General features: G+C 33.0%; 2 protein-coding genes across 2 annotated transcripts in view; both read right to left on the bottom strand.

Moving 5' to 3' along the window:
- Positions 1-607: 607 nt before the first annotated feature.
- LOC124365982 (UDP-glycosyltransferase UGT5-like) lies at positions 608-15,137 on the bottom strand. Its single transcript, XM_046822145.1, has 6 exons — positions 15,056-15,137; positions 11,213-11,452; positions 9,684-10,276; positions 8,242-8,464; positions 6,871-7,090; positions 608-1,278 (listed from the first exon to the last, which is right to left on the bottom strand). The coding sequence occupies exons 2-6, from the start codon at positions 11,448-11,450 to the stop codon at positions 972-974; spliced, it is 1,581 nt and encodes a 526-aa protein (XP_046678101.1). The 5' UTR covers positions 11,451-11,452; positions 15,056-15,137; the 3' UTR covers positions 608-971.
- Positions 15,138-21,409: 6,272 nt separating this feature from the next.
- Positions 21,410-26,352, bottom strand: part of LOC124365981 (AP-3 complex subunit beta-2) — a 65,061-nt gene continuing 60,118 nt past the window's right edge. The window contains 3 exon segments of the mRNA XM_046822144.1: positions 21,410-21,620; positions 24,665-24,794; positions 25,762-25,987. Of these exon segments, the coding sequence (XP_046678100.1) occupies positions 21,458-21,620; positions 24,665-24,794; positions 25,762-25,987 (519 nt within the window). The 3' untranslated portion in view covers positions 21,410-21,457.

Here is a 26,352-nt window from a genome sequence, read left to right as displayed (position 1 = left end):
TTTCCAACCATAAAGGAGGTTCAATATGGAAAAAAGTTTAAGTAGGTTATGTTAAATGTTGTGTAAATTTTAACTTTTAATGATAACAGGTAAAGAAAGAGCACAGTTTTAAGTTGTATGTTTATCACAATTTAAAAAAATGTGATTTTAAAACTGAAAAAGATGGGAGGAGCTGGTAGAGGAGCTGTCTAGGGCATCGGCTTTAGGTCTGTGACCTTTGAAGTTTTTTTTCAGTATTGTCGATCTTGTCCTGTACAAACTGTTGCCCTTGTTCTGTTTGGTAAGATCCTTGTGCAGGCCAGTGGCTCATGAGGATGGGTGGAATAAGGTAAGGAATGTAATTTGGTAAGAAAATCAGCCTCACCTTAAAAAAAAAAAAACAAAAACTTACAGTGAAATTCCACAAGTGTAGGTTGTGAGTACTAAACTGCCAGTGCAGTACACGTGCATGGAACATGTTATGCTATTATTATAAGATCTAGGGTTCTCATTGCAGGAATCATTAAGTGATCATTAAATGAAATTTTTTCCAATAAATAATATTATATAGATTTTTATTTCACTCAAAACACAGTGGATAACAAATGGCTTATTTATTGCAATATATGTAAAAATATTTTTAGTTATTTTGGTTTTATAATAACATTTATCATTTTTATTAAATGTTTAAATATGATTATATACAAATTTTATTTTTCGCTGAAAGACTTTCAGTAAGCTAGCATACAATTTTTATGGAACAAATCTTTTTTTCAGAATATGCACACATTTAAAAATCATCAAAATAAGGGACATAAGCAATTTTCAAAGTTGTTGAAAAATTATTTTGGTTACAAATATCTAATTTTTCATATTACAGTATCAAAATGCATAATTTTTGTTACTTAATATTTTAAAAGTAAATTAGAAGAGAGAATGTTGAGTAAACGTATCAGGACAAATTTAAAATGCAATAGATGATTTACAGTTTTTTAATTCCTCTTAATTTTCTTTTCACAACTGTTATCCACTTGCAGTGTTCCTTTATTGAATGCTCTTCTCCACAGTTTAGTGATAACCAGATGAAGGACAACACAGATGACTGCTGAAGCAGCAAGTATTACTGCTATCACATCTAGCAAGGCGAGCTGATACCATGACAACTGTGCTGAGGCAGGCCTGAGCTGCTGAGTGGTGCCATGCTGTAGCAGATGTTCCACCCAGAACACTGCAGAGTCTGCTGGAGAAATGGGCCGGTCCCTGAATATTCTGGATAGTCTCTGCGCATTATTCCTGTATCTATAACAGATTGCTTTTGGTAGTAAAACAGTGCTTAAAAAAATAAGGTTGACCTTTAAAGAAAGCTAATTTTACATTCGTTTAACTGTTTAAATCTGAACCAACTCTAAACATTCTTTACTCTTGCTCTGCTCGTATACTAGTGTGTGGTAAACATAACTATCAAAATATTCCTGAATAAAATGGTCCCAAAGATTACATTGTTTCTAATTTGAACTCCTTAAAGAACTTTTACTTGCCCATTGGCCACTAACCTCCACTTTCACGAATGGAATTTATGAAGAATTAGATAAATAAAATGTGGTGTTACGATATTAAATAGCAAACATCCTTATTTATATTGCTCCTTTAAATCTTTATTCCTCATTTGCACTGTTTCTTTTTTTACAAATTTTGCCCAAGTCTTGGTTATTGGCAAAATAAAAATGTTAATACTCACTAAAATGTTACATTGAATTAATAAATGATATTCATAAATGTAAATATAACAATTTAGCTCCTTGCATAGTACTTTAACGATGAGTAAATATTATTGCATTTTATTTTTCAACAAGACATTTACTTACACTTGTACGTACTTATGCAAATACTGTTACTTTAATGTTGCATTGCCTAGAAGACTTCCTTAACATTTTTATGAACTTCAAAGATAAAATTGATCTAAGTTTTAAAATGGTAGTGAAAGCACATAGGAGTTTGCAAATAAATAAAACACAATTTTTACATAATTTAAATTATATTTAGTAGATTTTCCATAAATTATTTTATTGTATAGAAAGAAACACAGGTTCTAGAAAGAAAATTAAAACTCGTGATCTCTTGTTGTGAACAATTTTCCTTGCAGTAAGAATTTATGGCTTCAAGAATTATAATGTCTATAAGATCATCTGACCATAATTTCGTAAAATCAGTTATTATACTACAAACTATGAGAGGCTTCATGGACCTATACTCCTAATAATTTTGTTTCAAGAAATTCAAATAATTTGTGCTGGTTTATATTTGAGGTATTATGTTTTTTTTGCATTCATTGATTTACAAATTTTAATACAGAAAGACCAATTATAATAAAGGTGTTCAGAAAGGAAAGATTTAAGAAAGAGATTATCCTTTGCAACACCAAACTTCCAACTTTAGTAATTCTAGTGTAGTGGTGCACCCAGAAATCTTCTCTGGGGGGTGTCCAAAACATTGGAGAGTAGGGGGTATGAAAACAAATTTTTGAAATACTAGGTCCTAAAATCGTTAAATATAGTACGTACTTCTGAACTAATAAAAAAGGGCTAAAATGAGGTCAGAGCATATAAAGTTTACAGTAAAAGCACTCTACTACCAATCACCAGGGGATACAGTGATAATTACAATCTTTTGTAAGAAATACAATTAATATATAAAGTGTATTTAACTAAAACAAAATAATAGCTAAGTTTAAATCGGAAATCAAGAACAAAACTAATTATTCATGTCTATTCTCGAATCTAAAAGTTGTATACATATCTGAGTTTGAAAGTTGACTACAAACCTACTAATGCACATAGTGTTGCTGATTTTTTCTGTCACTGGACGATGGCAAATATTCGGAAAAATCGTGTTTCCATATGTAAGACAGCCCGGAAGTTATGTTAAAATTTAGCTAATTTCTGCTGTCTCATAGTGACAACGAATCACAACAAACCAATGCAGTACAGAACTGGTCTGAGCTTGGCAACTCGCTCACCACTGTGACAACTGATCACTTCGGGACTGATCACCCTACATTCATAGATTTATATTTGGACATTTGGTCAGATTTATGGTTTTATTTATGCCTCAGTTCGATGATGTAAATTCCAATAAATACATATTACATATGTAAGACATACCGTAAACTGAAAGTATCCGGTAAAGGTTACTGTTACTAATCATTTTACGATACAGATACTTTACACAGTTACCGTACCACCATTCCTGGTACAGAGAACTGGGACTCTTAGCAGTAACAGTAACTGGAACTTGTACCTGTACCATTTTAGGAGCACTCTGTAACGTATGAGTCTAAATCAGTACGAGTACATTTAGTTCTTGGTTACTGAAGTACGAGGCACAGTTTAAAGCCAGTAGAAATAGTAAGAACTAACCCCACTTTCATGTTTGCTGTGTGACGGTAAAATTGGAAAATTAATGGTTTTGACAAATATGTAATTATTATATCTGCAGTTTATATTTAATAAATTAAAACAGTTATAAGGTTTGAATGTATATACTTCATTGTGATTTATTTTAAAGTTCTAACATAAATGTCATGTTTAGTCCAAAATAGATTATTGGTCGAATTGATTATTTTCAAATAATATGCTCAGTGGAGGGGGGTCCGGTTTGTTCTCCCCCCTGTCGGTGCGCCCTTGGTCTAGTGTATCACCATTACCATTAAGACAAAAGTCAGTAATGTAAATAACTATAATACTACCAGTATTCAAACCAATCAAATAAAGGCAATGGTTTAACTAGAACTTAGCTCTGGTCATTACCATCAGGGGTGAGGAATTTGATGAAAAGCACACCACACATTGAAGAGTATGGAATAAATCTGAGTACAACTCAATTTGAATTAATGAAATAGGACTAATTCAAAAAAGAACATAAAACTCTGACATTTCAAACATGTTGTATTGATGTTATACAAATATTTTATATATTTTAAGGACTTTTAGAAGGTTCTATCCCTTTCATCCTCCCTCCCTTAGTTACACAATTGAACAAAGTTCAATGCTTCTTAACCCTAGGTGTGACCATTAATTTTTTCTGTGCTGGCAGGCCTATTTTGGTTGGTTTTTTTAAAGTTTGTTTTTTTAATCATTTTGAGATATGTTGCTTTTATTCGAAAGTGTACTTATTATATATGGTTTGTACAACATGAAATATAGAAGTTGGTTGTGGTGCGATAGAAACTAGTGTTTTCTTATGGAAAGAAACAAATAAGAATATATATTTATTGTTATAAAGGTTTTTGTAAAATTGCAACTTTGGGGTTCCCTAGTTTCTAAAAAAAGTCTTCCATAAATCTAGATAACCCAATAATGGCAAATTTAAAACAAGTACTGTAAGTAGGAAATTGTAAAACAACACAAAAATATATATTCTTAATGCTATACAGAAACTTGTAAAAATCCACTAAGTTAGAAAACATGGAAAACGTTTTTATTGGTGAATAAAAATAGAGTTTTACATATTAACCCAACATTTGTTATAATAAAAGTTTTACAGATGTATTTCACTGGATGGTTGATACATTTTATTATACTTTGAATTCAAAAGTTTGAAACAAAGTTAAAAATCTATAATTTTTTAACCCTTTCAGTGCTATGGAACGATATATCGTTTATTGACTATTTCCCGAAGAGTGCTAAGGCATCATATATCGTTTCTCGTCTTATTCCCGAAAAGTGCTAAGACACGATATATCGTTGTTCCGTTTTTTTTAGCAAACAAAAGCTAAAGAAATTTCCTTTTTATATATAATATACATATACATATTTATATATAATATACATATTATCTACTCAGGACAGGTTGTGAACAGTTTGAGGTTGACGGTTCCAAAATAATTATCTTATCTATCAGCTGCTGATTTCTCAGTATGGTCAGGGAAAGATGGGGAGGGAACAAATCTTATTGAAGTTACGTAGAAGAACTATAATTTATGTTCACACAAAGCTTTTATTTTGTACTTTCGAAATTAAACATTGTTCCTTTTCTATTCCTGTTTATTATTCTCTACAAATAGATCTTTAATTCTGTAACCAATTTAGCCTATAACAAGATGTAATTTTAAGCTTGTGGTGTACCAACTGTATCTGAGTTTAGATTATTTAATAAATTTTGTTTCTTTGATTATTTTGTAATAACTTTCTGCTACCGCTTTTACAATGTAAATTGAATGTGTAATTCTCCAATCAGGCTAAGCCTTGGAGATTTCTCTTTCTCTTTCATACAAAACTATTGGTTTAATGTACATAGTGTATCTATTTTATTTGTTATTTGTCTAATTTTAAACTATAGTCTTAAGTTTGTAATCAAGGACAGACTGGTATTATGAATGAATTGTGTATACATATATATGTAAAATGTAAAAGAAAGAAAGAGAAATAAAGAAATAAAGAAATATTACATTTTGAAGTTTTATAAATTATTTTTATAATTTTTACAATTTTTATAAATTGAACACTACCCATGGAAGAATGGAAAGGGCTGACTACATGATGGACGTAATTGAAGATCTGTCAAACGAATATCTTGTAACAAAATGTGTCCCTGCAAACATTGTGGGTAGGGGAGATGGCCCACAGAATGGTTTTGGACTGAGGAAACTTCCTGAAAAGAAGGAAAAAGTTTGCAAGTGCTGCTCTGGAACCAACCACCCAGAAGGAAAAGTGCGAAGATCCCGAACCGTGTGTGTGCATTGTGGGGCTGGGGTACATGCAGAGTGCCTTGTAAAGCATGTTTGCAAATAAAAAAATTAAAACCAACTGTACATAGTGTAAATATGTTTTAAAATATACAATAATTAGTGCTATTTAGTTTTTATAAGACAGTGTGTTTTGTGCCAGACAGCAAGTAGCCACTCCTTTAGCCACCAGACTTGAAAACGTTAAGATAATAAAATGTTATTTTTTATAAGTATTGTAAAAATAATCTAATTTATATGAAATTTTCAGGACCTATTTATCATAAAGTATACTTTTAGGAAACAATGCATTTGATATTAATATTTTTTATTTTTGGTATTTTTTACAGGCTCAAAATCTGAAAAAATATATGAGCATAAGATTTATGTATATATACATGTATATAATTATTTTTAAATTTTGGCTAAATATTTTTTTTAGGTAGGTAGTACTATATTACACAAAACAAATCAAATTTCAAGTAATTATCTTGTATAATAAGTAAAATATGATTTTTTAAGTAAAAGCATGCAAAATTGCCATTTTTACCCTAGCACTTTTGGGATAAATCGTATAAAAAATTTTAGCACTTCTAGAAAAAAATCCGAAAAAATGCCCAGCACCGAAAGGGTTAATAAAACATGCTATTATTATCCAGTAAAAACATACTGACAATTCTTATGATATAGTTTCTCTAGGTAAGAATAAATCTAAGGATTTTTTATGCATAACATTTTATAAACACATGTATTTTAATTTATATTAAGGTTACAATTTTATATTAAGGTTACAATACCGATCTAATGACTAATTGACATGGTAGTCGGCACCAACAGTAACTTTTATGTTTAATCAAATTCTCCAACATTATTTTAAAATAAAAATACTGATATAGTATATTGTGTGTTTTGATAGTTTAATTTATTAGGAACACACAGACAACAAATTTATTGGCTGACATTAGAATTAAAGATGTAGTAAGGTTGCACACGACACATAAATTAGGATCTAGTCAATGGCCAGTGAACAAATGTTTGATTATTTTAGATTCAATGATGAAACATGAGAAGAAATATAAAAAGGTATTTTTTTTAACCAGCAATTCAAGTAAAGAGTGAATAGAATAAAGTTTATCATGTGATGATTGTTTACTTGACTATAAACTCACTTTGGATCGTGTAATACACCATTAAGAGCAGCAGTGACTGTATCCTCTGAGATGGTATGAAAGTCAAGCTTGATGCCGAAGCCACGATGCTCAGCAAATCTCATGTTGAAAGGTTGGTCCCCAAAGAACGGAACACCAACAATGGGGACCCCAGCATAGATGGCTTCGTGCTGACTGAACAACCCGCCGTGAGTTATGAACAAAACACAGTTAGGGTGAGCTAGATTGGAGAAACAATTCAAATAAGATCTTTGGCAATAAAAAAATCAGTGAATTTTTTAAATAGCATAGCACAATGACTGATGTGTCAAATTTGTTTAACAACTGAAAGTAAAGTCTGCTTCCATGGAAAACAAGCAGTGTTTTGGTTAAACCATAATAGCGTACAACTAAAGTTAACCCACCACAAAATAATGTACTAAAAAGCTCCTAACATTGGACTTATCTTTGGAAATAAAATTGACATATTTGGTTATATATCTACTACCCATTCCACCATCTTAGTGCAGCATCTGAAATCTGACACTGTAACAGACTTGACTCCTGGAACCTTGAAGTCCATGTCTATCTGAGGAGATCCACCGAAGTTGGTGAAGAAGACGATCAAAACAAACTCTTTGCATCACTTCAACAAAAGAGACACCCAGATTACAAAAGATATCTGTTTGGTTTACCCAGCAGCCATCCAGTGTATGTGTAATCTAGATGAAGAGGTGTTATTGTTTCATGAGGTTTACAATAGAGTGCATTACAATGTTACGATACCTAAGATGAGAAGGGTTGTAAATGTTGAATTTAGCTCCATTTCAACTTCTGCTTAGTGCAGCATACTAATACTTAGTGCAAAATTTATTATCATTGAAATGCTTTTTGAAATGAAAAATGTAGTTCAATAGAGTTAGTTGCTTGTCATGGAGGAGTCATTGCTTTGACAGCAAAAGTATGTTACTGATGACATGGGTGGCTCAAGTTCCCTGAAATTTTGAAAGGCAAACATTAAAATTACCCCCAGCAGTTTCTTTTGAGCTAGAACAAATTTATGAGGTCTTAAAGCTCAACAATTTCAAAGGAGAGGATTCCTGAGCTCCTGTTTTGGAGGGCATTTTATACTTCCTAAACTATCCAGTGTGTTGGCTTCCCCCCTTTAAATTGTCTATATACAGCACTGGCTCAACATCACAGACTGACAGTGACACCATAACAATATCTTCCAACATCTAAAAGTTGTTGTGTCACACTAATATGCTTCAATATTCATATGGCTGTCAAGATCATTACCTTTGTTAGCGGTTTTGTATGCTAGAATATTGCTATGTATAACAAACTTACTATTATTAAGATTTTGTAAAGTTACCAATTAAAAATTCTTACCAAGGACACCAGGTTGAGGCACCCATTTTATGAGCATCACGTTATTTGTCAGCCCAGGTATACTCTCTAGATCTGTCTTCCAAAGAACATTCTGCTTCAGTTTCTTGAACACGTTAACAAACGCTTGAAGTATATTTTCGGGAAGGAGATGAACTGGAACCATAGTTCCAAAACTGAAGTATATGACTCCCTCCTTAGCTTTATCCATGAATTTTTTAACTTCCTGAAAATTATGATAAGATTAATCATAATCAAAAAGTATATTTCATACAATAAAATATCATTCACAATACTGATCGCAATGATGCTTACTCAAACCATCCTAGAGCAGTACCAAGTAGCTAAGTGTTTTCACCGCAGTAAAATGTGTTAATCTCATTTGTTAAAGTTATGAATTTATTTATATTAATTTATGCTTTGATTAGTTTATAATATCCAGAGTGCACGGTTTGAATTAGTAACAGTATAAGCCTTGACGAGTTCTACAGATTTTTGTAGCCCATACTTTATGAAATATAAACCCTAGTCCTTTCAGAGTGTAAAAATAATGTAAAAAAAAACAGTTGTATATCAAAGAAATGTTTAAAAAGGTTGAATAAAATGTTCCCCTTTTCCAAGACTATTAGCATATTCGGGAGTGCTGATGGTCGAGCGGTCTGAGACATTGGACTTTGGATCTGAGTTAGGGATAACTCAGATTCAATTCCTGTCTGTGGCCATAGCACTTTTTATCAGTACCATTCACCTTGTACTGTATCGACTCTTATTCTATTCGATAAGATCCTTGCACAGGCCAATAGCCCATGAGGACAGGCAGAATGAGGCTTAAAAGGAGCCTCTCTTTTTTTAAAGGAAAAAAATATATATCAAAAAGAAACTTTTAGTAGGATATTAGGTCAATTGGACATGGTGTTTCAAACATTTTCAAGCAATGCGTACCATCATGCAACTGAACATTTTCAAATAGTATAGTAATGGTATGATATCTCAACTGAAAAAACCCATTTATTTTTTATTTAAAAAAATATTAATTTCAATTAGACACATAAACCAATCATAATTAAATTCAGTCACTTGATAAATAGTTAACTATGAGTGAAAAATACTCAACATTGCAAGGACTTTAAAAATACAGGTTAAGCCTGAACAATTATCAGTTTTTATTCTTTTTCTATGAATTTTTCTGTCATAACTTGAAGAGTTGTTATTTAATATGTTGGCTGTGAGGCACTTCCTCTCAGATACTTTTCTACAACATTTTGGGCACGTGAAACTGTAACTCCTCTTAATTTAAATATTTCCAAACATTTCCTTTTTCCATCTGTCAAACGTCAGACGAAGGGAAAAGGTTAACATTTTTATCAGTCTGAAGAACTTATAATATTATAATTTTAACAATTTTAATTTTAATTGAATTCACAAATTAAATTGATGAAGATTACCTCAGATAAAGGCACTCTGTCGGGTGAGATGGTGATGCCAGCGATGGGAATAATATTAGGTGTATAGGGCTGAACATACCCAACTGTCTCATGAGCATTGACAAGATAGAGTGATACATTACTAACCATTTCTACAAGAGGGGGGAAATCATATTTATAATACGTCTTCAATATATACTCATGGGCTGGAAGATGATAGTTGTAATAGGCAAATAGTATCTTCATGACGTAAAAGAAATTTTTGCACCTTTCCATAAAAGACATATCATCTGTTCCCACAATCACTGTGAAGTCAGCTATAGAAGCTACAGATGGAGTGTTGCCAGCATTCAGGTTCATTGCACTCCAGGTGGGTATTCCCTGCAAAGTTACGGTTGGAACACCAAATCTATGGCCAAACACGAGCATTGACTCCTGTCCAAATGTTGATTCCGTAATAACAAGATCATAATGCTGATCAGAATCCAATAGTTCTTGAACTGCCTCATTTTGAAATGTGTGTAAACAAACTCCATACGTGATTTCCCACAGAACTTCAATGTTGGTTGCATCGTTCCTGCAAATCTCGATAAACTCTTGGAAAGTCCAATTTTCTGCAACATAAATATGTCTAGGATTAAAAAATAAATATTAAACAGAACTAGAATTAAGGAAGTTCCTGAGGAAAAAAAGTGTAATTGACTAACAAGTTTAATCAGTAGTTGAAGCAAATTAATAGTTTTCATATAATATTGCAATTAACCAGGGAAGTCGAAGTGTTAAAATTTTAATCTTGAGAAAACATATTCTTGGTTGAAAAAAGACATATTCTTCAATTTTACAGTTTCTACGCAACTATCTATAGTCGAAGAGTTGTGGTCAGGTCCTCACTGGGCCAACACTATCAATATAATAACAAAATTCAATAAATTTGACAAATTCTTATGATTGATCACAAGTGCCGTAGCTAGGACTTGGCTTTGTGGGAGGGGAGGGGAGTGGTATGAATTTCATTGAAGAGCAGACCACACTGGGTAGATCAATAAATATAAATACATCTAAATTTGTATTAATTAGATTTGTATTAATTAAGTCAAAGAAAAACAGTTTATTGCTGCATTTCAGACAAGTTGGATTGATGTTTCATAAATATTTTATTACTTCAGGGCTCTAGGAGAGGGGTTTCCATTCCACTCATCCTCCCTCTCTTAGTTAAACTACTGAACAAAGCTCAATGCAATTTTAGCACAACAAAGTAATGGTGGGTTTATTTTGGCTTATTTTAAAACGTTTATTTCAACTGTTTAAGAATAAGTTTTTTTACTCAAAAGTATAGTTCTTACAGCATGAAGTAAAGAATTTGGTTGAAAGTTCTATCCCCCTGTAGTTACTCCACTGATTGACATGAAATGAAGAGAAGAACAGAGGAAAAACTGCCACAGAAATAAATAAAATTGCTTGTTCTTAATTCTTAAATTTTAAGTTCACTTACAACTTACAATAAGTTCCTTACATTGTTACAAGAATTTGTTCCAACGTTCTGTACTTACTGATGGTGTTTTCAAAACCAGTGTGAATCTCTACATGAGTATAGTTTGGTGTTGGTTTAGATGGTGGATGTGGACTGTATTCTATTATGTGGTGTCCTCGTTGGGACAATGCTTGGAGAACTGAAGAAACGAAGATGAAGTGACTCTTGCCTGAGTATGGAAGTATGGCTAATATCTTAGCTCCCATCACTAGAGATATCACATCGAGCAACATTATATGCAGGAGAGAGAGTCGCATGGCTGAAACAAATAATGAATATTTATCTCCAATCAGTTTTAATTGTGGCTGAATGAAAATAAAAATATTTCCTAAGCTGAATTACACATGATTTAAATTTAATCCACGAAACCAAGAGAAAATTATCATCCAAGATTAGAACTCAGTTGTACTTCTTCAGTCTTATTAACTGGATTAACTAGTCATAACATTTGTTGAAAATTAGAATTTTTACAAGCATTGAAGTTGGTCTTGAAAGAAACCACAGTATCTGGCTGGTTCTGATGAATATATTTGGGGATAATATTAGACCCAGATCTTGTCTCCTCTTGTAAAATCTAGAACCTCAACTCCTCAAGGGACCTGCCTTGGGCCAGTTTAGTGTACTATATACACTACAGATGTTCCCAACTGTATGTAGCATCTATGTTTATACTGATGACTGTCAGATGTATCTACCCTGTTTTGGAGACATTCATCAAGCCTGTTGAAATGATGATCTTGAGAGCATATAAGTGTATGGTCTATCAAACCAGTCTCAAGCTCAGCATTGACATTGAGCTCAGCTGTTATCTATGTTACAGCACCTGAAGTGTTGAGGCAGCTAAAACATGTCAATGCACAATTTAAGCTTGGAGGAGAAAGTTTGAAGACATGTAACCCTGTCAAAACTCTTGGACTCATACCTGACTTTACTAACGATCTGGCATTTTACGGTAATGTGACATGTGTAAGGCTCTGAGAAGACTTAAAAGTCTGTACAGGTTTCAACAAGTTTTTCCAAAAAATGTAAAACTGAAACAGTTCCAATATCTGGTTTCAGCAGTGGTTGTTACCCAGTGTATGGCAACAGCATCTCTAGAGATGCCATAGAAGGGATTCAGAAATCTGCTTTGTGATTTGTTCTTAACCTATGTAGACATAAAATAAATAAAAATAAATAAATAAATATATGTTTATTGCCATCTTACAAAAATGCATCAGCAAAGTCAAATATACACCTAAGTGGTATAGTCTGGAGGCAATATTATTAATCTAACATTTAAACATATTTAACAAAAGTTGCCAAGAATTTCTCTCTTCCACCAATCTTCATACCTACATAATAAATAATACAATTTCATAAATGATACAACGGAATAAACTTAGGTACTAAACAACATCCTGATCAATCCCTATTACAAGCTATTTAAAATGGACTGTAAAATTGTAAATAAAACTATAACCTATAATATTAGCACCTATCTAGGAAGTTAAAAACATTAAAATATTATACAATTAAAACATTAAAATATTATACAATTAAAAACATTACAATGTTATACAAAACACTGTTTTTTTTACAAAACATGAAAGTATAGTAAATAAGAAGAAAGAAATAAGAATAAACAGGAAGAAATGGAAAACTAGAAATTCACTTCATGGATACTAAAAAACTCAGTCAGATCATAAAAAGGATTCCTCAGTAACCAAGTATACAATTTAGCTTTGAAAATGTTTGTTGGATACTTATCAACTACATTTCTTAATTTGTTATAAATCTTTTGAGAAGTTACAATGTGACTCTGCTGTGTTTTGCTTAACCTACAGTGTTCTATTGCAATGTTGTTTTTATTTCTGGTATTGTAGCTGTGTATGTTGCTGCCAAAAGTGAGAGCTGGAATATTTTTCAGGATGTATGAAACCGAGTCAAAAATATACAAATTAATAACAGTTTGCAGCTCTAGTTCAACAAAAAGAGGTTTGCAATGGTCCAATGGATTTGCTTTAGTCATTATTCTAATCACCTTCTTTTGCAGGATGAGAATGTCATTAATTCTAGTGCTATTGCTCCATATTACAAGACCGTATCTAATTATAGATTGGAAAAAGGCATAGTAGGCAGATTTTACATAGCTTTCAGGCACACAATTCATTATTCGTTTAAGAAGAAAAATTACTCTTGATAATCTTTTGGAAATATATTCAATATGAGAGGTCCATGTTAAGTTATTGTGAATAAATAGTCCTAGAAATTTAACACAAGAAAAGAAATCATTGGTTATGTCGGATGGAGGGATTTGCCTTAAGCTGAATAAAATGTTTTGGGTTTTGGATTCATTCAATAAAAAACCATTTGACCTGAACCACAATGAGGCTTCGGTAAATGTTTGATTTACAAGGTCTTGTAGTGTGTTAAAGTTTGTGTGAACATTTAAGAAAGTTGTATCATCTGCGTATAATACAGATTTTGCCTTTATCTGCACATAATCTGTCACCCTATTGCAATTAAGCAGGATGGTTGCCTGTTGTTCACATAATGCAGACTTGTTGCCTCATATGTGTGTCCTAACACTGGGAGAACCCACATATTTGATTGAAAAATGTGTTTCCCATGGTGAGGTCACTCATTGTAACATCTGTCAAGACCGCTAGTTCTACTATTTAGAGTAAGAATGGTAATAGGTTGGGGAGATTTTAATTGCTTTGGCCCATAGCTTTGTAACCTTTCCAATAGGGTCTAGTTTCAATATAAAAAGAACCGACAGCATTCTATGAATAATTAACAACAACCAACAACAACATCATACATTCTAAACATTTGTTTAGTTGTGATTTTCTTGCTCTTTTGGTCTTGTTTAGATCAATGTAAACAATATTTTATTCAGGTTTACAACTAGCAAGTTTCCAGAAAAGTTTATATGTATAGATTGGATATACGTAACTGTTGTATATGTTGTTTATTTTTGAAAAAAACGTTTTTTAATTCAATTTGGTATTGCACTAAATAGTCAGTATCTGAGAACGAATCAAATTTTAACTGAGCCAAGTACATAGTCTTAGTTAGAAAATATTAGTGTTCTCATCAAAAATAAAAATATCATCTTTATTGAATAATCTTTCTATCATGAAGTATATGAAGAGCAAAAAAATAGTAAATTACAGGCCAATACTGTATATTTGGACAAACACAACTTTTTGTGGACTGATATGATGCTAGTTTTTCTGTCATAATAAACATAGAAAAACACACATTAAATTTGAATTGATGATGTCATATTCATTTTTCAAAGATTTATTTATTTATGAACTAATAACACCAGTTTTACCTTTGTTTGATATTGTATACATTTTTGTAAACACTATTTACTTATTCCTTTTGTTGTCATGAAAAATACTAGGCATTATTATAAATTATAAACTATTTTTCCTGGTTGTAAGCAAGAACAAATCTTTGAGTATTTTACAATTCAACTCAATAGAAATTCCTTAGTGTTTTTCCGAATAGAGTGTTCACAGTAAGACAGACATGTATTTATTTTACAAATGCAAATGATTTTATAAGACATTTGGTGTATCTTTAAATATATAAAAATCTTTATTAAATATTTATCAAAATCAGTTATTTTTTCAATTTTCATACATAATGGAATAAACATCCAAGTTAAAAAAAAGTTTTAGTACAATAGAGATGTACAATCATGCATAAGACAGATTTTTAAAGTTTGGGACTGACTATGACGAAAAAGTATCTGTGTATGGTATAACATTGATAGAAAATCTATATTTGTTAGGTTTAGTTAGTTACTAGGAGTAAGTGAAAGTAAATGGCCATTGTCATGTTTTAGAACTTGACAGTAACTCACCTGTGCTTGTCTCAGCTAGTCAGCTGTTCTTGTCTACATAACCTCAAATACAGAGCTGAGGAATGAGAACTCTCTTTTCAAGGTCATATAAACAAAATGAAAACCTGATTCATGCACAGAATCACTTTCACATTTCCAGCAGATAACACTAGTTTTTATACAATGAACCAACTCTAAAAATAATATTTATATTTTAGATGACTTTTAATTTAAATTATTACACAAATATGAAATTTGTACATTTTTATTATTATAAATTTGTGAAATATTTTTATGAATATTTCAATGTAAAATAAATTATTTCATGGTTTTGTGTTGCAAGATTAATTTGGTAGATGTTTTTTTCTAAAACCAAATTTTTAGCTGTAAAGTATGTGCAATCAATGGTTCTCTAAATATTCTTTTAATTTATTATAATCTTAGAAAAGTTGGTGCCAATAACTGTTTGTATCGTAATCTAAACATTTTAACTTTTATAAAAATGTTTTTAAAACTTAACACATTTTGTGGAAAACTTCTGTAAACAAAGACATCATTCTAGAAAAAAATGGAGTTATGATGAAATTTAATGATTTCACCTTTACTGAAATCACATCAAAACCAGTAGAATCACTTTGGGTTGATTAGTCTTGCCTCCATTAAATATAAAAAATTTGATAAATATGAAAATGGTGAGGTTAAGTAATTTTAAGCTATGGTACATATTTTAAAATGCACATTATAGTAACATAATGTTTTCCACTTAAAGTTTGAAATTAAATTTATTTATAGCTTTCAAGATCACAATGGTGGATGCTAATGGATCTTGAGCTGAATAAGTAACGTCATGTGTATAATTCATGACCCTCTACTTACTAAATACCTATATGTTTATAGAGCAAATTCTCTTGTAATTTTGTTATGGGCTTTGAACTGTAGATATATATTATTATATAAAAGAATAGTCAAAATTACAATATATTAATCTTTTCCAGAATCCACACATAGGAGATGAATTTTGACAACACCCCCACCAAAACAGATACATTTTTTTATGAAACATTGAATAAAAACAGAAATTACAAATTTTGTTTTAGCCTGTATGAATAACAAATGAATTACAGGACTAGTACAAATGGTGTTAACAATAACTAAAGTGTATGTAATTCTGCTTTTATTTATCACATAAACAGTAATAATGGCTACAATTACATATTAACTCAAAGAGTTTCATCCCATAATGCTCGTTTATAAATGTTCCTTGTGACACGACAAATATCGAGTCTGTAATCCAAGCTCTTGCAACTTTTACAAGAGTGTCTTGTTCGATTGCTTCAATAGCTGTTGTAATCTGTTGCTTGAGATCAGGTATACTTTTGGTAATGGTAATGCTGGTGAAAACTTTATCATTGACGAAGCTCCACAAGAAAAAATCACAAGATGCTGATCTTAAGAGATAGATCGTGCCGTCATCAGGATGACTATCTGTCTTGATGATGATATCCAAGTTCAGCCCTAACACAGTGGTAATGTGAAGGTGCACTGTTCAATTGCTGTATGAAATGCGGGAAATCTTGTTTTAATTGTGGAAAAAGTCTTTCTGTTAATGTTCATTCAGGAAAATTATTCCAGTTATTCTTTGCTGTGCAAATAAACAGAGACCACAAAACTTTATTGTGTGTAATAGCACGAAACACATTCACTTTTGGTGAATCACGCTCATGCATGTTGTAAGCGTGTGGCTTCTCCATGGCCCATATTCTTACATTGTCTGTTCACTTTACCAGACAACGGGAGAGTAGCCTAATCACTAAACATCTTACAAAGTTTTCATTTTCCATTACTTTTTTCAGAGGTATTCCAAGTTCTCTTCTATACTAAACGGTTGATTTTTTTGGCCTAAGTGCAAAACTTTATTTTACCCTACCACTTTATTGCTTACTGGTGGCCTACCAGTTGATCTTTTCTTAGAAATGACCCATTTGTCTCGACATTCAAGTACTACTGGAGTGATTACTGGAAGGATCTTAATTAATATTTTACCTTTTTTGTTCACCTAATTAAACTTATTAATTTCGACAATAGGTTAAATTCCACTGTTATATCCAGGCCTTTGCTCAGACCGGTTTTTTCTGACACTTTTACTGGGGGCTGGGTCCTCAGGGCTTTGTCTCACCCTTAGGAATGTTCATTGTCATTGGGATGTATCACAATGTCAACTTGATTAACTCACTAGTGAGGCTAAGGATTTTGAACATATTCTGGGAAACTTCAATCGCACAGTATGGTTTCAGAATCCACAAGAGATCCTGCCTGTCTGATTTTATTACAAACATGAACAGTAGTAGTAGTTTTAATGTTAGTGTCAGTAAAGGACATGATGACAGACCATAAACATGTACTTTTTACCAGTTGACTGTGTAAGATATGTAAATAATGCTCGGAGATAGAAAGACTACTATATATTTTAGATCCTTCAATGATAGGGCAACTAACTTATTTGTTAATGTGTTACAGAAGACAGTTGTAAATAGGTTAAAACCTATTAATTATGTCATATCTGAGGGAAATTTTAATGTTTTTTCTATGGCTTTGTAGATAGTTTTGACTTAGTATTTCCACTCAAGGTTAGCAGGTTTATTTAAGAAATATGAGGTCTATACCAGATACATCACTAAGTATGAGCCAATTAAATTAAACTGGTACACTCCTGAACTATCCATTTAAAGATTTGGATATTCCTTATTAATGATATTTCTAAAGACAGACCTGAATTACAAGGTGGTATCAGAAAGTTTCTGGACTAGGTCTGCTAATTTTTTTTTTTTACCTCGGCTATTATTGGCTGCTATCCCCTTCAAGATCATCGCCTCCATTTGAGTTGTAACAAACAAAACCAGCATTTTTTTTATACAAATGGAATGTGTAAAAAACATCTTTTCTAGAAAACTGTCAAGAACTTTCTGTGCTTTTATCGTATGTCTTCAACACTGTCAAAACGATGACCTTTCATATGCATTTTCATTTTTGGGATGGGAGAAAAAGACACAAGGGGTGAAAATATGGCGAATACACAGGATGTGGAATGGTAGACATGTTGTTTTTGTCCATAACTGTGTTGTTCTCACGAATTGTTGTAGTGATGCAAGAGCTAGTCGTTGTCTTTCCACGAATCAGCCTTCCATCAAATGCCTCTAAACGTTACAATACAAATCAGAGTTCAATGTAACACCACGTGGTACGAACTCACAATGGTTAATGCCTTTAAAGTAAAAAAAAAAAATACGAGCATTTGTTTTTTGTTGAAGTTCTCTCCTTACCCTGCTTTTTCCAGTCTTGGTGATTGTGAACTTTTCTACACTGATGAATGCTGTTTTGTTCCTCGATTCATAATAACCATAAAACAAACTTTCATCACCAGTTATGATTCTGGATATGAATGTGGGGTCACTTTCAAATGTCTCTGAGTTTACTGCACAATCAACACATCGCTGTTTCTGATCGACAGTCAAAAGCCGAAGCACAAATTTTGTGTGGCAATTCCATGCATACCTTGATTTTTGGTTAACATTTCTTGACAGCTTCCATATGCTAATACTGACACCACTACATAAAACTATTTACTGTCTGACGATGGTCTTCTAGAATGAGCTGCCGAATTCACTTTTCCCCAGGGAAGTGTCCTGAAACTTTTCTCTTCAAGTAAATTGCTGTCTTCTCAACTTGTGGGTCTGATTATAACTTCATAGAATCAGTATTAGAAGGAAGTAACTACTGAACACACCTGCTCTTTGACTGCCCTGCAATAACAAGGAAGAGTTATACCATTTTTAGCATTCTGGACAAGGGCGGTGAATTTCCCCAGGTGGACCGCTTCAGTTGTTTTTTTAATGGATTGTAGAACAGGTGAGACTGTAAACTGGTAGGCCTGACAGTAAAATTCCGGAGTGTGCAAAAGGCCCTCGAGGCTTTAGTAAATGGCAAGAACCTGAAGAAAAAAACAAGATAAGCGAAATGGCTCATGACTATAATTTGAGGAAAAGTGAACCTCTGACCATTGTAAATAGAATAAAAAAACAATGCACCACACACAAAGTACAATTTGTTTAGGGGTAAGAAAGCATAGAGCAGCGAGTCTGTTTTGCAGTAGAGGGATGCAACACTGATTTGGTTTATAAAATTTGACACTATTTCGAGATGGAACCAAGGAAATAGGATAATGTAGTGAACAGAGATCTGAAAGCAAGGACTTGCATTGTACTGTGTCAGCTGTGAACGCAAACCGAGGATACAAATGAGGACAGCCACGAGCCAGGTATCCTGTAAAACAGCAAGATGTTTCTTTTAGTGGTTTAATGTAATATAAATATATTCAATATGACTGTTTGGATTTTTGTCCTCCTGCCATGTAAAAGTCTTGTTAATTGTGTTGAAATTTCACACTAAACACTAAAATAATATGTTCCCCAAATATGCCTATTAAGGTTTCAAAATTATCATATTACTTCTTTATAAATTATATCACAAATGCTCTCACTAAGATTGCTAATATACTCACACTTTGAGATTCCTCCTCCTGGCCTAAGGTAGTTAACTGAAAAAGCTTTTGAAATATTTTGAGCTATGGAATGTTGCACAGAAATTATAATAGGAACATTTTCATGAGTGGTATATCATTGTTGAAAAGATATGCTTATCTTTTCTGCCTCTGGGCAGAGGCTAAGTGGTAGAGGGGACTTTTAAGTCCTAACTTCGCCTCTATACTAAAGACTTTTTCATATCATTTCTTATCTTGAAACCTATAATTTACTTAGCAGCTGTCAGTTTGGTTTTCGGGCCAAGCGCAGCACTGTTGGTGCAGTCCAATCTCTTATTAATGATTGTTATGAGGGCCTGGAATGGAAAAATTTAGTAAATTTTAGGTCTTATGACCTTTCCATGGCCTTTGACACAGTAAATTATGCCATTTTAGTAAATAAGCTTAAGTTTTATGGTTTTAGTAATACTGTTGTAAATTTCTTTGTTTCTTACCTTACAAATAGGTTCCAATATGTTTATTTCAATGGCTCTTTGTCTGATACACGTCTTGTTCAGTTAGGTGTTACCCAAGGTTCAATTTTGGGGCCTACTGTATTTATTGTTTATGTAAATGACCTGCCCTCTAATCTTAATGGCAACAGTGTAAGCACCTACATGTTTGCTGATGACTTGGACCTCAAAGTCTGTACAGAATCAGTTGATGATTGTAGGGAGATGCTTAGTATTAAAACTTCAATTGTAAACGACTGGTGTGCAGCCAACAAATTATGTCTAAATGAAAATAAAATCCAGGATTTACAACTCACCTTGTCTTGTAGGTCAAGTGACAATGATGACTTGAGTCAAGTTTTTAGGTGTCTATTTGTAGTCAAACCTAAAGTGGCAAACTCACATTGATTACGTGGCTGCTCAGACTGCAAGGGGCATCTTTTTGATTAGGGCTCTAAATGGAGTAATTTCTATTGATCATGTACATAATCATTTTACACGCAATAGAAATAATGCACTTAAATACACTTAATAACTCCTAGATGTAACTATACTAGTACTCAATGCAGCTTTCAATACCAGGGTATCAAGCTTTTCAATGCTCTACCCATGCAAGTAAAGATCATGAGCAGGACTAATTTCAAAAATACCATAAAATGTTGGTTGTTAAAATCTGCTATTTACAGTGTCGATGAGTGTTTTCTTGTAGTGCAAAATCTCACAAGCTAGTTTAATGTATCATTATTGACGTTGTTATATACATTCTTTGTATCCTGACAATAAATGCTTTGATTTGATTATAACATCCCTGTTACTCAGAAAGAACTGTGTAACTTTTATATGTTGTAGTATACAGGGTGAGTCTGACCACCCGTGCAGTATTTACAGCTGTCTTAATAACCGACTTCCACACTTCTTCTATCTGTTTTCTCCATAATTTGGCCTCTCCGAATCCGTTAAAATTATTTTCAATTTTGAAAAATGCCCCTAAAGGGCCCAATTTGGGGGGTAGGGGTGCTTTTTGGGGAATTTTCAAATGTAAACATGGGTTCGGAGAGGCCAGGAGAAAACAGACAGAAAAAGTGTGGAAGTCAGTTATTAAGACAGCTGTAAATACTGCACGGGTGGTCAGACTCACCCTGTATAAGACCTCGTGAATAGAGAAACATTACAATACAATCCATGTTCAATTTGAATATTAACTTTTATTTTTACAACCATCAAAGCTTTATGACTCTTGGACCAATATGAACAAGGAAATAATGAGCTATGAATATAACATGTTTTATTTTTTCATTATGTGGATAACAAAATTGCACATTGATAAAAAAATCAAGAATACATAAAATTAATTAATAATAGTTTAATGTAATATAATGACAGTATTATTTATATTTAGGAATCTGGATTGAGAAGGCTCTTTTTGATTGCATTCAAAAGCATTGATCCGATGACCATCTTCTCACAATTCACCGTCACTTCCACGGATTTTGAGTCTTCAATAGTCTTGCAAGTGACAAGCACTAGTGATTTGGAAGCGAGTGTTTGGCCAGCAAACCTGGAAAACAATGAGCAGTTTGACAATCCTTGCTAGATTTTATCAGATGGTAAGATGTATTTTGTAATGCAATACAGCTTGAACTTCTTGAGATATAATTTGTTGTCACAATTTTACTATAAATATTATGACTAACTAGTGAACTGTGGAGTGCTATAATGGCTCATCACTATTACTTTATAATTGGTACTGTATAAATACTTATTCCCCAAAAGCACAAGTTAGGGAATTCTGGGCCCAAATAACACATTTCTTGATCCAGTTTGGTCAAAGACACGACAATAATTTACATTAACAGTAAGTATAAAACTTAAGCTAAGTATGAACCTTAAGTAACTATAGCTACCTTAAGTATGAACTTAAGCTTAAAACGGCAACCAACACAGAATCATTTGATTGCAATATGAATTGCATGTTTAGTTGGACAGATTCTGTTGATTGGTGCAGGGATATATCTACAGTGGTGCTGATTTTATGTTTCCAATATGAAACTTAACAAATTATATAAATCATGTAAAGAGGAGATTATAAATTTTATTTTCATGCATAAAATATTTTTCATCTTCATTATTGCAGTTATCTATATATATAAAAAATGAATGTTTGTATGTTTGTCCTTTATGGAATCGTGAACTATTGGACCGATCATGATGAAAATTTGTACGTATATGTATTTTTCCACGGAGAAGGTTTATAAGCTATGCCCATCCCTTTCCCGATTCAGGATTCCGCCCCACTGGTTACAGAAATACCCATAAGAAATGCATTGCAGCAAACATATGTTAACGTCTTTTCAAATTTTTAATCAGCTGTTCTTTGTAAACATATATTACACTTATAGTTTTAAAGCATAGAGTAAGCTTAAGAGAAACGACAAATTTTGTTTAAACTGTTTTTGCAATCACTGTTAAACATAGACTTTACTATCCAGATAATACAATTCAAATTTGACGTAAAAATTCACCTTTAACTGCAATATTTATTTAATATAAACCATGCTCATGCTTGATCAGAAGAGTAATGCAGATATCATAATTACTATCTTACGTTGGCTACAAATATAAAGAATGTTATAAAATCAACCTTAGTTGTTTTTTTTGACAGAAGTATGGTTCTCAAAACTCCGTGTGTACATATTCTCTCGATCGAGACAACAAAGCAAGCTCAATCGTGGCATCGGAGATATAACTAATTTAATCTAAAATTTATTATAGTAAAAAAAAAATTTACTAACTAATATAAGGACTTCGGTTCTTAAGATTTGCGTGCGAAGCCGTGGGTAACAGCTAGATAGAGGCAGGAATATGGTACATACCTTCATAATACGCCCAAGAGGCTCACGATGGAACGACTATCAATTATCTCAGCAATGTTTAGAATGTGATAGAAAAAGAATAAGTGAATATAGTGTACTGTTTTCAACGGGAAATTGCGTGCGAAGCCGCGGGCAACTTTTGCAAAAAATTATTGAAATGCGCAGCAAAGCGCGCCGGGCCCGCTAGTAAATCATAAAACAAAAACTACAATTAACAGTAATCAGACAAATTGCTCCCTCAAAAGTATCAACACTAACAAAGTGGAGGAGTTAAAAAAGTTTCAGATCCGTTATTTCATCTTGTAATCAATTATAAATGACATAATAATTGTAAAATACTGTCTTTGTAGATAAAACTATTCACTGGACCTTTTTATGTAGAAACTATGTTTTTCAATCTGTGAATTTTTTTAAATTAGCTCTGCATTTGGAATATTTCTAAAGTATAAAAGAAAACAGAGAGTTACAATTTAATTTATTAACAATATTAATACATTTCTGGCACATTTTATTTATACAGAATGAATGGTTAAAGATTGTGTTTATGAGCTGTTATTTATATTTGTCAGCTGGTGCAACTAAAGAAATTATAGGCTAGCATAAATGCTGATTTAATTAGCTAACTTATATTGTGATTTGGTTATGGTTAACTGCTTCTAGAAAAGGTGTTTAATCAGTGGCTGATACTTTGAACCCTTTGCTGGCCATCACCCCAATTTTGGTCATATTTAGCAATTTGCTTTGCCACCTGAGGTCAGGTGTTCAGCACAATTGGTCACTAATGATTTTTCTTCTTATTCCCATATGTTCAGAACAGCTGGCCATTCAAAAAAGTTTTTTATATTCTATGTATTTGTTATAGGAGCATAATAAAAAACCAGGATGGCCAGCAAATAGGTAGTCACTTGACCTGAGTAATTTTAGTTGAGTATTTAGCTCTCATGATGCAGTTTCCAAATGTATCAATGAGCCAATGTTTGACATTTTATTGATTGACTTGTTTCCAATTGAAGTCTTGTAACGCAAAATTATGTTCCAACGATTAACCTGTGAACACATCAATGTGTTTTGAGGTTGAAATTCAGCCACTTTTTAAATTTTAAGAATGTAAAACACGTAAAATCACAACCAAAATTAGAACATACTACAGGTAAACTAAAATCGCCCACTTTACTAAAAGAATCAACACAATAATGTTGCTGTGTCACCAGACCAGTTTATCTTTGTCCTGCTCGAGTAAAGCCCACCTGAGAATTCCAGGTTTAACAGTAACGATGGATCCTACGTTGGCAGTCTCCTATACTCTCTGACAGACAGCTGCTGTGTCACCAGACCAGTTTAACTTTTCCTACTAGAGTAAAGCGTACCTGAGAATTCCAGGCTCAACGGTTACGATGGATCCCACATTGGCGGCCTGCAATACACTCTTACAAGACAGCTGCTGTGTCACCAGACCAGTTTATCTTTTCCTGCTAGAGTAAAGCGTACCTGAGAATTCCAGGCTCAACGGTAAAGATGGATCCCACATTGGTGACCTACAATACACTCTTACAGACAGCTGCTGTGTCACTGGACCAGTTTATCTTTTCCTGCTAGAGTAAAGCGTACCTGAGAATGCCAGGCTCAACGGTTACGATGGATCCCACGTTGGCGGCCTGTAATACACTCTTACAAAACAGCTGCTGTGTCACTGGACCAGTTTATCTTTTCCTGCTAGAGTAAAGCGTACCTGAGAATGCCAGGCTCAACGGTTACGATGGATCCCACATTGGCGGCCTGCAATACTCTCTGACAGACAGCTGCTGTGTCACCAGACCAGTCTACTTTGTCTTGGTGCTCGTTCATACCCCTCAGTTTCCCTGCAATAAAAAACTCATAAAACAACCACATCCATTACATAATTTTGTCTCATAGTTGAATTTTGTAATTACATAATGCACTTAGGTTAAATCTTTACCTACTAAATACGGAAGCAGCATTTCTACATTAAGAATATAAGAGCCAATTTTCTAAACTGAAAAACGGAAGCCTCCTCTTAGTACTCAAGCTCACCTCTCACTAAAAAATGTATTTTATTTATTTATTATTTTGATTTACAGCTTGGAAATAAAGTTTTAATTCCAGAAGAAAACATTGTTCAAACCATAATTAATATAGAAAATAAGATAATATATTTTAAATAGTACCTTAAATTTAAGAATAAATCTAGCACATTTTGAAGATAGGTGTAATTCACAATTCATTGTGAGTTTATTGAGATTAGAGGATTGCTTAAAGAAATCAATGACAATACTCTTTATGGTACGATCTAATTACAATTCCTCGACATACAATTCCACATTAACAACTCCTTTTCTCTTTCTGCTTGTCATTTTGGAATTCTATGCCTTGAGGCTATAACAAGATTCAGGAACAATCAGTATTTGTGATGTTAAGGTGACAATGCCTTGACAACTTATTTTCAACAGCGTTCTCATAAAATACAGCAGTTAATCTACTGATACTAAATTAACACTACACTGACAACAATGGCTTACTGACCTTTTCATTGTCAAAAAATAGGTGTTACAGGAAAATTCTGCAGTCAAGTCAAGTGTACCCGAAGTCTGTTAATTTGCTTTTTAGTAAAAATTATGTATTAATAAGAGTGTTTGAAAGTCTAGTACTTTTATACAGACAAACCAAGATTTTACTATGGTCAACTGTTCACTCCAAAGGGTTAAGTGGCACAAAAAATTACTTGGCCATAACTAAGCATAATAAAATAAGTTATATTTATTATTATAACAAGGAAAATATCATTTACATAAACACTAATGGGCAAACCTTGCTCAGTGTGGAAGAGGTTGACAGGCATTGTGACCGGTCGGACCAACTCCCCCACCGGAGCCCTCAGACTCAGCTTAGCCCTCCCTTGCCCCCAGCCCACCTCCAATGTTATCGGTTGTGTCGAGTCATTCCATGCCACACCCAGAGTTCCCTGTGTCGACGTGTTGGGCTCCAGGCTCGCGATTGGTGCAAAATCATGGACCTCCATTCCCCCACTGACAACCTGAGAACATGTTTCAGTGGTCAATAGAAAATGCTTCTAAGAAATTTACTAGCAATCCAACACAGACATGTTTCGGTAACATGTTTTTAGAATATTCACTAACGATCTATTGCAGGTCCAACATGAAAACATAGTTTACTTTTCACAGTGAAATGGTTTGATCTTTAGTTATATGATATAAAATTACAGGAAGAAGTGAACAATTTGTATTATTGTATATTAATAGGGCTCATAGTGACAATTCCACCAAGGCTGAGGTAGCATAAATAGCATGAAATGAGAGACAGCAAAACTGACCTTCAGAATTTCAAGATCAACAGCAAGGAGAGCACGATTGATATTTTTGTCGGGAACATAATATGGAA

This window comes from Homalodisca vitripennis, chromosome 7 (genome assembly GCF_021130785.1).
Source record: "Homalodisca vitripennis isolate AUS2020 chromosome 7, UT_GWSS_2.1, whole genome shotgun sequence".
Taxonomy (NCBI): Eukaryota; Metazoa; Arthropoda; class Insecta; order Hemiptera; family Cicadellidae; genus Homalodisca; species Homalodisca vitripennis.
The sequence above is the reverse complement of the archived record's forward strand: the minus strand, read 5'-3'. Positions and strand labels throughout refer to the sequence as shown.

Coding starts and splice junctions, on each gene's coding strand:
- LOC124365982 (XM_046822145.1), bottom strand. CDS start 11,450: ATGCGACTCTCTCTCCTGCATATAATGTTGCTCGATGTGATATCTCTA. Junction 8,465..9,683: donor ACAGAGTGCCTTTATCTGAG/GTAATCTTCATC, acceptor CATAATTTTCAG/GAAGTTAAAAAATTCATGGA. Junction 7,091..8,241: donor GCCTCAACCTGGTGTCCTTG/GTAAGAATTTTT, acceptor TCTCCAATCTAG/CTCACCCTAACTGTGTTTTG.